Here is a 14736-nt window from a genome sequence, read left to right as displayed (position 1 = left end):
GATTAAAGAAAACATGCCTGTTTGGAAGGCATGTTTTATATTTCATCATTTTAAAAATGGCAAATAAATACTAAATGCAGTCATTTAAAGTTGTTTGCCCTTTCCCTAAGCCAGAAAAAAGTCCCCCCCCCCGTGCTTAAAATTTCTAATAAATGCCTCCCCCTTTTTGCACCACCTCCTCCTCCATCACAAATTTCTAAAAACTACAAACTAACAATCCCTAACAATTTGAAATAAATTAATTGTATGTAGCAAAAAATTGATTAGTATAGAAATAGTGGCTCCAGTATCGTTGGTTATGCTAACTGATTGTTTTAGCCAGTCATATTATGTCACTTTTAAAAACTAAGGGTTTTTAATAATTGCGCAAATAAAGATTGCCATGCATATGCTCGTGTTTTTTGTTCAGGTACGGAGTGATTCCTCATCTTTATAAACGATCTCTGTCGCAAATCAGCGGTTTTTCATCGAACACGCCTACAGGTGCTCCTCAAAATAGCTTCCCCCTCTGTAAAGATAAATGTATTACAAAACCACCAATAGGATTTGAAAAATTAAAAAAACAAATCATAACAATGCAAATAGAAAGCACGTTTGTTTCCAAATTTAGATGCGTTGAATGGGATTGCGACTTCGAAAATTTTCAAAATATCAAGAGTCCGGAAGATATTTACTGATGGACACATTTCCATTACAGGATATTGCAGCATGAAGAAGGAGCAAGTTGTCAACTGTCAGTTTTCGGTTTGGTATCCGATTTTCAAGAAACATACGATTAAAAGGTAAACAGCTTACGTCTGTAAAGATATTCTCTAAAATTATTTCGTTGTTGTTGATGTAAAACATGTAGCCAACAGCTAACGATAGCCACCAGACAAATAACAGCTAACTGCCATCCCCATCTTCATACCCATCTTATATTTATCGAATGTATAACTAAACGACTGTGTTTAAATCCTTTTCAGAGACACTTCCTTCAGTATCCTTCCTTCCTCTGCTGTCAGGCTTTTGTCTATTGTGTATTTTATTATTAACATGTATTTACATGTGTTATTATTCTGAATTGCAGTCAGATTCTCCCACTGCCTCAGAATGTAATAGAATATTTACTGGACGATGGCACACTGGTAGTCTCTGGGAGGTAAGAGGCCGCTGACGCACACTAACACACACATTCTGTTCAGCATCAATGAGAATAATAATAATATTAATAATAGCAATGATTATTAAGGACACAGAAAAAGGTCCATAGCACACTGTACTAAAACAAACAAAAGTCTATGTACAAAAATACAGTAGATGCAATAAGTACAATTTAAAAATTCAAGTGACTGCACCCACAAACAAACTGGTGCACCAGTGACTCCATAGTCTGGAGGAAAACCAGACTGGGCTCAGCTCAGGTGTGAATAATACAATTTTCGGAGACAGAAACATGTATCAGTGCATACGATTTCGTATTAAGGCAGAGTAAGTTGGCACACTAACATCAATAAACATTTGGCTGACACTACAGCATCCTGGAACCCTAAGAAGCAGTCTCATGCCATCATTATAGGCCACAATAAGTCTCGACGTGTCGCTTTTTCTATAAGGACGCCACAAGTGGGCAGTATATAACAGAGTAAAAAGTGCTCTAACTAAAGCTGTTTTCACATTAACTGAGCACATGCTGAATTATGAGCAAGCATATTAGGTTGCTCACACAACTTGCAACACTGCCTGCAGATATCTTTATCATCAGATAAATCTTTGATAACAAAATGGCAGAGATTTTTAATGTCATTACACTCTTTAAGATACCAAATAAGTGAGTACAAATCTTCAGTTGTCGTCACTTCTCTCACTCATAATGTCGCTCTTATTGACATCATATTTGATGTCAAAATCAGCGCCATAGTGTGAACAAATCATCAACTGTAGACAAGCACTATGTGGTCAGATATTCAAGTTGCCTTTTTTGGAATCGATGCCAAAAATCAGCTCCATGTTGAGGTGCTGCTCCTTCTTAAGTACTTGAATGCTTCTTGCTGTGTTTGAACAGCGCTGATGTAAAGATGCTGTGAGGGTTTTTCTCGGTTCATGTTTTTGGTGAACAAGGTTACAGGATGACCCTGCAGTTATGGTCACGGCAGCTTATTTCAAAGCACACATCTTTTTCTATATAAATGTGTGCACTATTATTCTAGATTTGTTATGATGCAGCTGCTAAATTGACCGATCCTTCTGTTTTTGTTTTTTTTTTTTTACCCCTGTCAGTGACCATAACACACAGCAGACACACACGAACAACAACGATTCAGACGCAGAGGAAGACATTCAGGTAAGGGAACAGAGACTGAAGTTGTTTGTCCACTGCGATGCTCTCTTTTTCACTATTTATCCTGTGTTATTTTGCCTAATTTCTTAGAAAGAAATAAAGAATGAGTCAGTGTTTTACTTTTTACAGTTTAAAAATATTATACATTTGCAGAAAATCATCGGACCTCTGCTACAATTTAAGAAATTATTTTGTATGTTTTTTTTGTTGGTTTGTTTGCTTGCTTTTTTGCGTATTATGGAGCCACCAAAGACCCAAAAAAATGTATTAAAATATATATATATATATATATATATATATATATATTATACACAAGATACCAACTTGTTCCCACAAATAATAACTTGACAGTAACCACAAGATTTTTTATATCTTGTGCGCACAAGATTAAAAAAAATTCACCTTCTAGACTTTCGGAGCTCAGTAAGGTACGTTAGATATTTGTGCAGTTATTTGTGTCTGTAAAATTTGCCAAAAAGCTACATTCTGGAATGGCGTACAGACCATCACAGGACACTGACACCAGACTTCTGTGATGTTTTTGGATTAGCAGCATTATGCTGACCGACCACAGCTTCTTGAAAGTAGAAAGACTGAGATATAGAACACTTAATGTAAAAATGAACATTCAATTATAGTGAAACATTAGTGGATAAATGCATAGACACACAAATGTTTTGTAGGTTTCAAACCTGTTTTCAGAGGCTTTTATCAAAGAATGTGTCATCATATAGTTTGCCATTAATTACATTTTTTTTATTACATCTCTTGTTTGCCTGGTGACACAACCTTATAGCACCAACACAACACTTACTTAACAGTGAAATCAGAAATAAGAACTGTATATCAGGTTGATGTCTACCCTCTTTTCCTGTTTTGTGCTCTCTACTTCCCTCTAGTGGTCAGATGATGAGACAACCACCACTGTTACTGTAAGTACATGCAGTGTTTTTTATTATGATGCACTGTCTGTATTCTTAAAGGGACAATTCACCCAAAAGTCAAAATACAGAATTTTCCTCTTACCTGTATTGCTATTTATCAAAATATTTTTTTGGTCTGTGTGAGTTTTGAATGTTGGAGATTTGAGCTGTAGAGATGTCTGCCTTCTCTCCAATGTAATAAAACCAAATGGCACCCGACTGCAGGTGCTCGAAGCGCCAAAAAATACATCTGAAAAACTCAACAACAATGTCTCTTTCTAGAAATCATAATCCAGTTACTCAAGATAATCCACAGACCTAGTTGTGAGCAGTTTCATTTAGGAACTATTTTCTTTCTACCGAACTACACCTGCCATCTGTATCACCGCACAGAAGTAAACTGTCCCTTTGAGGCCCAACAAATGTGTTCAATATATTTTCCACCTGATAAAACATTTCTACATTTCAGAAACCTTCATTTACAGTAGGCTTGAACAGTGTCTATGTTTTTTCATGCCTTCATACTTGCATGAAACTTCACCAGGGTATGTACAGTATATGAGGGCATTTGTGTAAAAAGGAAAGAAAAAAGAAAAAAAATGTTAAAGCAAGGCTCCTGGTGATATAAGTCATTTTAGCATGTTTGTCATTATCTTGCATATAATGTTTCGTCTCTCTAATTTGCAGTTAGTCTACTTGGACAAGTCTTATAGAGAATAATGAATAGATTTTTAACAAACGCCTGTCTTGCTGTAGGACCCAATGACACTTTTTATCCCGCAGATACCAACAAATCAGTGGACTGATGATGTGTTGAATAAAATCTTTTGGCTAATGAATGATTTTGTAGTTAAAAGACGTCATCTCAAGAAAACATTATAGGTGGCAATACCCCCCAAACAGGGACAAAGACATTTTTCTTTTTTACTACTCCTGTAACGTTATCCCCACCATTCTTAGTCGCCATCTTTCTCAGCTCAGCTGCTTGTTCCACCAGAAGAGACTGACCTCTGGTGGCGCGCACTGTACACTACATTGCCTCAATACAGTGTCTCGGTATCAGTTCAGTAGAAAGACAGTGTTACCAAGGTCATGAAAAAACTTGAAAAATTCATGGAATTTCATACTCTTATCTTTCAGGCCGGGAAAAATCATGGACTCAGTAAAAATCATTGAAAGTTTTGGAAAGTACCTGTTTGTAATGAAATTGATGAAAAAGATGAACTTCCGCATAATGTAACATAGTGGCGAATTTATTTTCTGTACGTTTATCATTTACACACCATAGCTTTAATACATGTCAGTGGAGTGTGGAAACCTTTGAAAGAGGAGCGTTTCTATTTTTGGGTCTTTTGGGACCTCTGAATACCCTGCTTATACTGTGATACCTTGATACCACACAAGCCTAGCTTCCACACCTATACTATGTGTCACTACCTCTAAAATTGTACAGCATTTTTTAGAGGGCAATGTTTGTTTTATACACGAGGAATGGTTATGGAAATTCTATTATAGATCCTTGAAAGGTTGATTTTTTCCATGAATATGTGTGAGGACCCTGATATCATTTATTAGTGTAAATATTATGACTTTTGTGTGCGCTAGGCTCCTGAGTTCCCAGAATTCACCTCTAAAGTGCTAGAGGCCATAAACGCTCTGGGTGGGCGTGTCTTTCCCAAACTCAACTGGAGCGCTCCGCGGGTAAGATACTGCACTTTTAGGAATATGAAAACATTTTCTGCAGGCTTCATTTTGAGTTAGCGAAGTGGTGAATTCATTAGGATGACTTATTTTTATTATTATTTTTGCATAACCCAATTATGTGTTGGCTAAAAGCCCTGTGCATTTGGGTGCAATGAAGAATAGAATTGCTTTTTGTACCACAGCCAGCCTGGAGGATTGAGGCATAACTGTGTGTGTGCATGCGTGTGTGTGTGTGTGTGTGTGTGTGTGTGTGTGTGTGTGTGTGTGTGTGTGTGTGTCTTTCAGGATGCTAACTGGATTGCTCTCAACAGTTCCCTTCAGTGTCACAGCCTCAGTGATATATTTCTGCTCTTCAAAAGTTCAGACTTCATCACCCACGACCTCACACAGCCGTAAGCCTTGCCATCCAGCAACACACACACACACACACACACACACACACACACACACACACATATTTTGCATTTAGATGACAACTGTTATCAAAAAATAACCAGGTTTGGTGCACGCAGGCTGATTTCGGTCTGCAGTAAAACACAAGTGGCAGCTGGAGAAATTGCTGTGATGTAGATTTATGCGCCTCTCCGCTCTGCATGACAAACATTTAGTGCAGCGGTGATTTACTGCAGCGCACAGCCTCAGGAAAACTGTTTGTGCAAGTGGAGATGGCAATGTGATATATGCTTGTTTGTTGGACTCTTTTAAAAACTTTTTCTCAAACTTCCCGAAAACAACACAGCAGCTAGACTGTGACTGATCTGCTTATCGTGAAAACAAACACAACATTGTTGTTTTTGTAAAACGGTTATAATTTCATTGTGCAGATTCCTCGTGTGTAGTGACCAGGACTCCCCAGATCCTGTCATAAACTATGAGGTATGTTAAATATTAATTTCATTATCTTAATGATTTTTAGTGCTCCATCATGCAGTTACAGTTGACCATCTCCTTGTCTTCTGTCCCCAGCTGGTCCTGAGAAAGTGGAGCGAGCTGATTCCTGGTGGAGAGTTTCGCTGCTTCGTCAAAGAAAACAAACTGATTGGTAAAAAAAAAAAACCTTCAACATTCTCTTTGTCTGGTCTCAACTTTGAGATACTTGTACTTTACTTGTGTAGAGGGAGTGAGATATTACACTTTTTATGCCACAACATTTATTTACTATTTGTAATAATGATAATTATTATTATTATTATTATTATTACTGGGGAAAAAAAACTTTTTTTTCACCACCTAGTTTTTTTTTCACCATCTGTTGTAGGCGCTCTGTACATTTACACCACAAATTGATGCTGAAAAAGCCAGAAGGTCTATGTAAAATTACCAAAATGCAGCAAATTGTTTGATACTAAAAAAATTGTTAATAAAAAAAAAGTTTTCTTCATAAATTCAAGGTAATACAGCATGACAAATTCATAAACAAATGGTCATTTGGTGGGTGAAGTATTTCCTTAAGTAAAATGTCAAAGTAGACAATTTCTTCCACTGTATCTCCATTGCATTGGAGATTTGACTAAGTTTGATTGGGACTGAAACATGCTTTATTGCTTTATGGCACAAAACAGCAAGAGGATGCTGTTTTTCCAGGACCAAGCTGGATATGTCTGAAAAGGGAATTAATTTGAAGAAAAAAAAGCCTCTCATGTTACAGCTATATAATGATGTTTGAGCTGTACTTTTACTCAGCAGGCTAATTTAGAAACAATTATAAAAATTCAATTTGAGCTCCACTTATAGTGTACTTGTCTGTTCCCAGCTATCTCCCAGAGAGACTACACTCAGTATTACCCGCACGTCCTGAAGCAGCAGGAGCAGATCTGTCAAGCCATACAGGAATTCTTCAGCCAGCACATACAGTACAACTTCCTGGACGAAGACTGTGAGCATCAGCATCCTTTTTTCTGTTTTTGTTTTTTTTTTACTGTAGTCTGGAGAAAGCTTCACAGTTCACACCTCCTTCAGCTCGGCTCAGACAGAAACAGATTGCCTCTTTTTTTTTTTTCTTTTTTTTTTTACAAGTCATTAAATATTTACTGTTGTAAACAGGATATTGGGACAGGATAAAATGTAGGGAAAGATTGAACAAATGTATAATTTTTCACTTGACTGTGATTTTAAGAAATATTTCAAATAGCGTTAAACGTTTATGAAATTTTAGTAGTGTGTTTGTGAAACTGGCAGACCTGTACGTCATGTAAATGTTAAATAACTGCATGTGTTTTTCTGTTTTACAGTCGTGTTTGATGTCTACAGAGACAGTCAGGTAAGCACACTGATGATTTTTATGCCTCTGCGCCAGCTATAGTCAAGAACAGAGGCATTGTGTTTTTTGGGTTGTCCATCCCATTTTTGTGTATGCAGTATTTACAGAATGCCTTTTGGGGGATTTTCTTTAAATTTGGCACATCTGCTTGGACTCAAGCATAAACTGATAGGATTTTTGTGGTCACAGGTCTTAGGTCAAGGTCACTGTGACCTTGCGTCCACCTCATTTTTGTGAACGTAAAATCTCAAGAAGGCCTTTCGGGAGTTTCCTAAAATTTGGCACCAACGTCCACTTGGACTACAGCATGGAATTATTAGAATTTGGTGATTGTAGGTCAAAAGTTAAGGTCACTGTGACCTCACAAAATATGTTTTTGGCCATGACTTAAGAAGTTATATGCTAATTCTGACAAACTTTCAAACAAATGTCTAATAGGATATAATGATAAAGTGCTGACGTTTTATATCCAAAGTGTCAGCTTCACTGTGACATCATAATGTTTTGCAGAACACTTTTCTGACGTTTATTAAACATCATAATTTATAAAAACAGAAAGGGGACATTTGATCAGGCACTGAATTGGTGACCTGAATCTTGGGTGTTTAGATCTTCTGTGCTGCCAGATGGAAAATGTGTGTGAGTACAGCCAGTTTTTCAAAATGACACTTGCAACCTGAGTCACACTTCTGTACTTTGCGTGTGTTGCAGGGAAAGGTTTGGCTGATAGACGTGAATCCATTTGGAGAGGTGACAGACTCGCTGCTGTTCAGCTGGGAGGAGCTGACATCCGGTGGGGACATCGCTCAGCAGCAGGTCAGACATCATGACACACCCTCTGTATGAAAAAAAGATTTTGTTGTTTGGAGTGTGATAAAGGCTCAGATGAGATGAAAAGTATTTGTATTTGACATTTGCCGTAACTCTGATCTTGAGCCCCAACTGCAGCTGAAAACAGCTTTAAATTAACTATGTGGTTTCCTTATATGTGCAGGAAGGTCCGGCGATTCGTTGCACCACCAGCGAGGTGACAGTGCAGCCGAGTCCCTGTCTGAGCTACAGAATCCCACGGGACTTTGTCGACCTCTCCACCGGAGAAGACGCCTACAAACTCATCGACTTTCTCAAACTGGTGCGATGCTGCTACGGATCATGTTTCATCATAGTATTTAGCAAACAGATAGCATGTCATTGCTTTACAATACCACAGATTGCTGGGGACGGGTATCTCAGTTCCACTAGTATAAGAATCAACTCAACACATGGTGAAATAGCATGTAGCAAGTCTGGCTGTCATGCAGGTGACTGGAGTTCACATCCCAACACAGACCTGCAATTAACACCTGCCTGCTTATTAACCAGAGACACAATCTTTTGTGTGTTGTAGTTGCCTGACCTTAACCACACCCTAAAAATCTTTCCCTAACCATAAAGTTGCAGTCCTTAATATTTTCATCATATCAAATCAAAATTGATATTTAAAGTATGTATTTTACTACTGCAATTAAATACATTTGCACTCAATACTTACCTCTTTATACAGTAGTTTGTATTGTCAGCACAAGCATAGGAGTGGCAGGGTCTGCCACTCCTATGCTTGTTTTAAATGGTGTGCCCATGCACAAGTGGTTCACAGAAATTAACCAGTTAAACAAATGTACATACTTGAGAGAATTAATTTATACAATTTGGAAACTGGGTATAGGGCTGCAATTAAGGATTATTTTCATTATAGATTCATCTGCTGATTACTTTCACAATAATCAATTGAGCATTCAGCCTATAAAATGTCCCCCCCAAAAAAATGTGAAAAATGCTCAACACAATTTCTCACAATACAAAGTGATGTCTTCAACATGTGTCTTATGTCTAATCAAAAGTCCAAAACTCAAGACTCTTCATTTGCTATCATAAACTACAAAGAAAAGCAGAACATAATTATTATTAATAAAGAAGCTAGAACGTTTTATTTTTTTCCTTAAAAATAAACCAAAACAATTATTTATCAAAATAGTTTTTGATTTCTTTTCCTTTCTTTTTTTAAAAGAAAAGAAAAGAAATCGTCTTTTGTCTTTTTTAAACACAATCAATCAGCTCTGACAAACATCTACACCCATACACGCACACAATATACAGTGTGTAAATCAGCACAAAATAATACGAGATAGTGAGAAATAGGAAAGAAAGGCCCCAGTACACATTCATATATACACTGGGTCACAATAATATTGCATGATCTTTCATTTCCACTGTGTTTACTTGACCACTATTGTATTATTTGTCGATGTCCATTGGTTTTCGCATGCCATGAGCAAATTAGAAAAATGTTTTGCCTTTGCAAAATGGCATATTTCAGTGCATGCAATAATATTCGATATCAGTTAGTACTGATAACTTATACATAATGAGTATACATAAAACATAAATAAGTAGAACTTAAAAAAGAAAAAAAGACAACAAATCAAAAAAAAAATCTTTCAATCAACTACTTGTTGCAGCTCAAACCAGGTATATATTGAAGTTTTATCTTATTTCTTGATCTTTCCACAGACAAAAAGCCAACAGGAAGATTCTGAAGAAGAAGAGGAGGAGGAAGAGAACGCTCCACAGTCACACATCTCCTCTGAAACCTGAAGAATAGCTACTGGTGTCACCAGCCCCTCCACATAATGTCCTCTGCATGAAGTGACTCTTTACCCTCTGTCCCGTTTGAGCTTACTTTTCATCTCAGCCTTCATTCTCTCACGCTCGTCTGAGCGGTACACCATGTACCCGGGGTTTCCTAAATAGCTCTCTGGTGTTAGTCTATCAGAACACGTTAAATTAGCAGATCATGCCGATGGCTCTTTGAGGAGTCATTTTCTTTTCTTCAGGTTGTTCTTTGCCTCTGACACTGTTGAGCCCCTGTTGCTGAGCGTAATTGCTCAGTGAGACGGGAGAGGGAGCGATTAGCTGTTTATTTCAGTTTGGAGGGAATGATTTGTTGTGTTACTGCAAGGCGATGTATTCAGTAATACTGTAAAGAATGCCTGCTTTTATACTTAGAATAAGTGTGTCAATTAGTTGATGTATCTTTACTGCAGTCCAGTCTGGATTTAACAGGAGCTAGTCCACACGCACATTTCAATGTACGCATTTGTGTGTTGTGAGGCTATGACAGACCTCTCTATTTAACACTAAAGCTGTTCATCATCGAGTCACCTTTAATTTTTCTTCCCTGCTCCTCCATCTCTCCCTGCCAATTTCCTCTGAGCAGTTTTGACACACTCATTGCTCCGAGCCGCTCTGGGCGCTCTTTTCCAGTCCTGTTTTCCCCCATCATGCATCGCTGTAGACAGTTGCTCCAAAAAACACCATTAAACTTCTTGTCGTGTATCGGCTCGGCTGTCAGTCTGGCGGGTGCTGTAAACTAGCACATTAGAAATTGATTGTGCTTTTACGCAACAGCTCTCATTACGCCAGGAGCTAAATGAGCTGTGCATGCACAACGCAGGGCAGTTCATTTGGGGGTTTTTTTTGTTTTTTTTTTTTGCCCCCCCCCCTTCCCTCGCTGAATTGATAGAGCAATTACAGGGAGATGGAAAGAGCTGGTGTGATGAGAGTTACAGCTCCCCGGGTGAGAGGCTGTGGACGGGAAACGGTGTACAAGGCACATATTGCAGGGAAATGTTTCACGTTAATCATCATTTTAAAAATGAAATCTGGCTGTAAACAACCCAGCCAGACCTGGAGGAGGTGTCCTGCTTTGACCTGCGGTGGTGGAGGATGAGCTTCAATGTCTGTACACAAGGTTTTTTTAACCAGTAAATACAAAGCTCAGCCAATGACAAACTCCCTGCTGCAATACACTAAGGCTAATGTACACATAAGAGAATATTATGCAGCATATTTAGTTTTTTTGAAAAGATGTACAAGCAGTTGCTTTTTTATTCACCTAGTCAAAACTAATGTGGTATAATACACAGCAATGCAATGTGTTACTTCATAATGGTAATTAGGTTCAGTTCTTGTTTAAACTGATGTTGGAGGTATTTATTGTGCTGAGTTTTATTGACAGATGTTTCAATAAACCTTAGTACAATGCAGTTCTATTCATTTTTTAGTTGTTGTGTTAGACTGCATTAGTTTTAGCTAGGGGACCTAATAAAATGCCTACTCAATCTATTATCATGTATCTAAAAGCTGCACTAATCAATATTTTTGTAACATTTCAAATCACTTCAGATCAAATCACCAGTTTTATATAAAAGGGACAGCTCATAGTGACAAAGCAATCACCCGAATCACCCAATTCTGCTGGCCCACAGATTCAATTTTTTGGATCAGTCTTAACAGTTCTTGTCAGTGCCATTTTCACACACAATAGCTATTTTCAGTTATTCCCCCTTTTCAGCTAAAACTAGCATGTGTATGCTTTTTTTTTTTACATGGGAAATCCTGCTAAAAGTGGACAATAGACTCCTTTGCCATTGCCAGTAGACCAGAGATCTGTACACAGCTCTGCAGCAGACGAGTATGCCTTTCTGTTGTGTTGGTTTAGGATGGTTTTTTGTTTGTTTTTAATGGTGTGTCACGTTCAACATCACGAAAGGCTGGAAAACAGCTGCTAAGTGGTGGAAACATATCTAAAGATAGAGCAAAAGAACCGCAGTCTCTGAGGCTGAAAAATGTTACCCTGGCGCTCCCTAAAAGATAACACGACATAGAAAAGGCAGATTGACAAGTCCTTTCTTTGCTAAACAAGCTTCTGCGGTAGTTAAATGAAGTGAAAAAAATCTTATTTTGTACCTCCCACTAAGATTAATCAGTTATATCATTTATTCCTGAGGGACACATTGGAAATCATCAAATGCTTTTTCACAGCAGGCATTGTGACATGCCCCAGCGGGAAAAGCACAGGTGTTGCTAACATTAACAGCAGCTCTGTTCTATTCAAAGTGTCCCAGTAAGCCTTGACATCTTGACAGTGAGCCAGCGTGTATAATACCAAGAATACAGCCATCATCCAGCCTATTTTATTATTTACAGCTGTGCTTTTCTGACATGCCAAAGTGTCATCCATGAAAAAGACCTATGATTTGTGACCCGAGCGGTGTATGAATGAGCTGATGTGATGAAATTAGCTTTCAGTTTGCGTGCCTATCTGATCCGTCAAATTATAGCGTGTATTTAAAGGGAGTCCTCAGATGACATGACAGTGCACAGCCAATGGGATGATTTCTGTATGTGCACACAACTCTGCTTTATGGCAGTGCTTAAGCTGCAAACGGGGAGCCTGTGCTTTCATCCTCCTCGACCTTCATACTCCTTTTAACCATCTCTCTGATGGCCTCCTCCTCCTCCTCCTTCCTTTGCAGCTGGGTAATCATCTTTCATCAAGGGGAGGTCAGATGTGCTGACTTGGAGTAAAGGATGAGGGGGAGGGGGAGGACGATGGAGGGGATGGAGATGGGGAGGAGGGAGAGGAGTTTTCCTTGGTTGCTGCTGCTGCTGCTGAGGAAGAGCTGCAGTAGTTTGCAGCCGGAATACTCATGAGCAGCTGAGGCTGCAACACATTGTCCCCTCCCTCCCTCCCTACACTGCAAAATCTGACAAGTCAATCTTACTTAAAAATAATCTTGGAAACCAAATGCCTTTAAAAACCAAGGGAAATATAACCAAATGCATGTTCACCATATATTAGGGCTGTCAAACAATTCATGTTTGAAATCACAATAATTGCATTTTTCAATCACGTTTTCAATTTCATTATTTTGCATTACAAAACAGTCATGAATTCAGTGTTGACAAGGCGAAGCAATTTTTTTAATCAGATTACCTTGATTATGAATCAAATCAGAGCAAAAAAAAAATAACTGCAGGGGACTAGCATTAAGTAGGCATGTCTTTAAAGGGAAGACTCATTTTTATTCAGCTATCTTTAGGTCAGAGGTCAAGGGACCCCTGTGAAATGACCATGCTGTCTTCCATCGCCAAAATTTTGCCTTACTTTGTAACGTTATTATTATTCCTTACTGAGAAGCTAGCATGAAGTGGTTGGTACCACTTGATTTCTATATCTTGTAGTTTCATATGTATCATCGGTGTTAAAACTCAGTCTGGTACACCCTCTTCAAGACAGGAGTGTCGGGAAGCATTTAAAAAAAAAATAATGCATTATGTACGAACCTTAATCGCATAGAGATTAACGCATTAAAAATGGCAAGTGAAATTACCCTGTTCTGTCTAACTGTTATCAACTTCAGTAAACTAAGTTAGTCTCACTTAACTTGACAATGACTAAGAGGATTTTGAAAAAAAAAGAAGTTAGGAGCTCCACAAGTTCTGTTTTCTTATCTTGTTTAAAAAAATACAAATATGACTGACAGGTGTGCAACAAGCAGAAAACAGACATACAACACAGTATACTTGGTTTACTGAAGTTGCTAAAACTAAGTAAGACTGATATAATTAAAAATGTCATTTTTCAAGTTGCAACGACTTCACAAAATTAAGTAAATATAACTAAAATTTAAATAAACTTAACAAATAGATATTAAGGTAACATGAATTATAATTTTTTTATTTTTTTGTTGGAATTAAAAAATTTTTTTTTTTGATAAAATCTAATTGTCAGATTTTAGAGTGAACAGTATTACACACACAAGTAACAATGCTAGAAGTCCGGAGCTCTGGTGTGTGTGTGTGTGTGTGTGTGTGTGTGTGAGAGAGAGAGAGAGAGAGAGAGAGGTAACCCGGCCTGAGCTGACCCCACCGCCTGCAGCTGTCAGAGTCCGGGGGATCAGTGCTCCTCCGCAAACTGAAACTTTGTAATCCAGGTGTTATGCGGGCTGGTTAAACCCAGGTGAACGTGCAGCAGCAGCCGGGGGTCACTGCTGATCCTCGGGCGGCTGTGCTGAGCCATGCCGACGCCTTTGGGAATCCCAAATAGTGATAGGTGCATGATGGTTGTTGTCAGCAAGTTGGTGCATTGCGAATTTACTGCTGCCACGTCCTAACCGGACACACACACACACACACACACACACACACACACACTTCTCCCTCTGTTGAACTGGATGCACGAGCAGCATCCCATCAGCTCTCTTCATTGCCATAACATCCTGCACTGCAACAGTAAGGCTCGATTTTGGGTCATTAAACAGTGTACAGTTATATAGTTAGGGAGTTTACAATGAGAAACGATTACTTTCAACGCATAAAATTGTTGATGGTGGATTGGAAAACCCGGAAAAGTGCCGACAACACAGCAATTAACGACGTTTGTACAATCGCAGGTGACAGCAGGTCCGTGGTCAAGTTAGACTGACGTAACCAGCGTGATACAGGACATTTTGGAATATTGACTTCAAAATAAAAGCACAACAGCAATGAGGATTAATATTAAATATTGAAATTGATAAGCCTAATTGGTAAATTGATAAACTGTTAAAAATAGAGAGTTTGGAGAGGAGTAACTGTTCAGTTTGGTGAAAGTGACATATCAGTTTTCAAATGAGAGTGATTTTACATTTAGTTGAAAATTTCTG

The 14736-nt window shown here is 38.3% G+C and overlaps 1 protein-coding gene across 1 annotated transcript; it reads left to right on the top strand.

Annotated features, from left to right (window-relative positions):
• The first annotated feature begins 630 nt into the window (after positions 1 to 630).
• On the top strand, positions 631 to 10582 carry cdc123 (cell division cycle 123 homolog (S. cerevisiae)). The gene is made up of 13 exons (XM_042511624.2): positions 631 to 782; positions 1070 to 1141; positions 2260 to 2323; positions 3220 to 3252; positions 4849 to 4944; positions 5233 to 5339; positions 5772 to 5823; positions 5914 to 5989; positions 6701 to 6823; positions 7179 to 7207; positions 7919 to 8023; positions 8202 to 8339; positions 9758 to 10582. Exons 1-13 carry the CDS (start codon positions 709 to 711, stop codon positions 9839 to 9841), a joined length of 1053 nt encoding a protein of 350 aa, XP_042367558.1. The 5' UTR covers positions 631 to 708; the 3' UTR covers positions 9842 to 10582.
• The last annotated feature ends 4154 nt before the right edge of the window (positions 10583 to 14736 follow it).

Source organism: Plectropomus leopardus, chromosome 22 (assembly GCF_026936395.1).
Source record: "Plectropomus leopardus strain MGB_pleo_1.0 chromosome 22, ASM2693639v1, whole genome shotgun sequence".
Classification (NCBI taxonomy): domain Eukaryota; kingdom Metazoa; phylum Chordata; class Actinopteri; order Perciformes; family Serranidae; genus Plectropomus; species Plectropomus leopardus.
Note: the sequence above shows the minus strand (reverse complement) of the source record. Positions and strands in the feature narration are given on the sequence as shown.

Coding starts and splice junctions, on each gene's coding strand:
- cdc123 (XM_042511624.2), top strand. CDS start 709: ATGAAGAAGGAGCAAGTTGTCAACTGTCAGTTTTCGGTTTGGTATCCG. Junction 5,340..5,771: donor ACCCACGACCTCACACAGCC/GTAAGCCTTGCC, acceptor TTCATTGTGCAG/ATTCCTCGTGTGTAGTGACC. Junction 5,990..6,700: donor CAAAGAAAACAAACTGATTG/GTAAAAAAAAAA, acceptor GTCTGTTCCCAG/CTATCTCCCAGAGAGACTAC.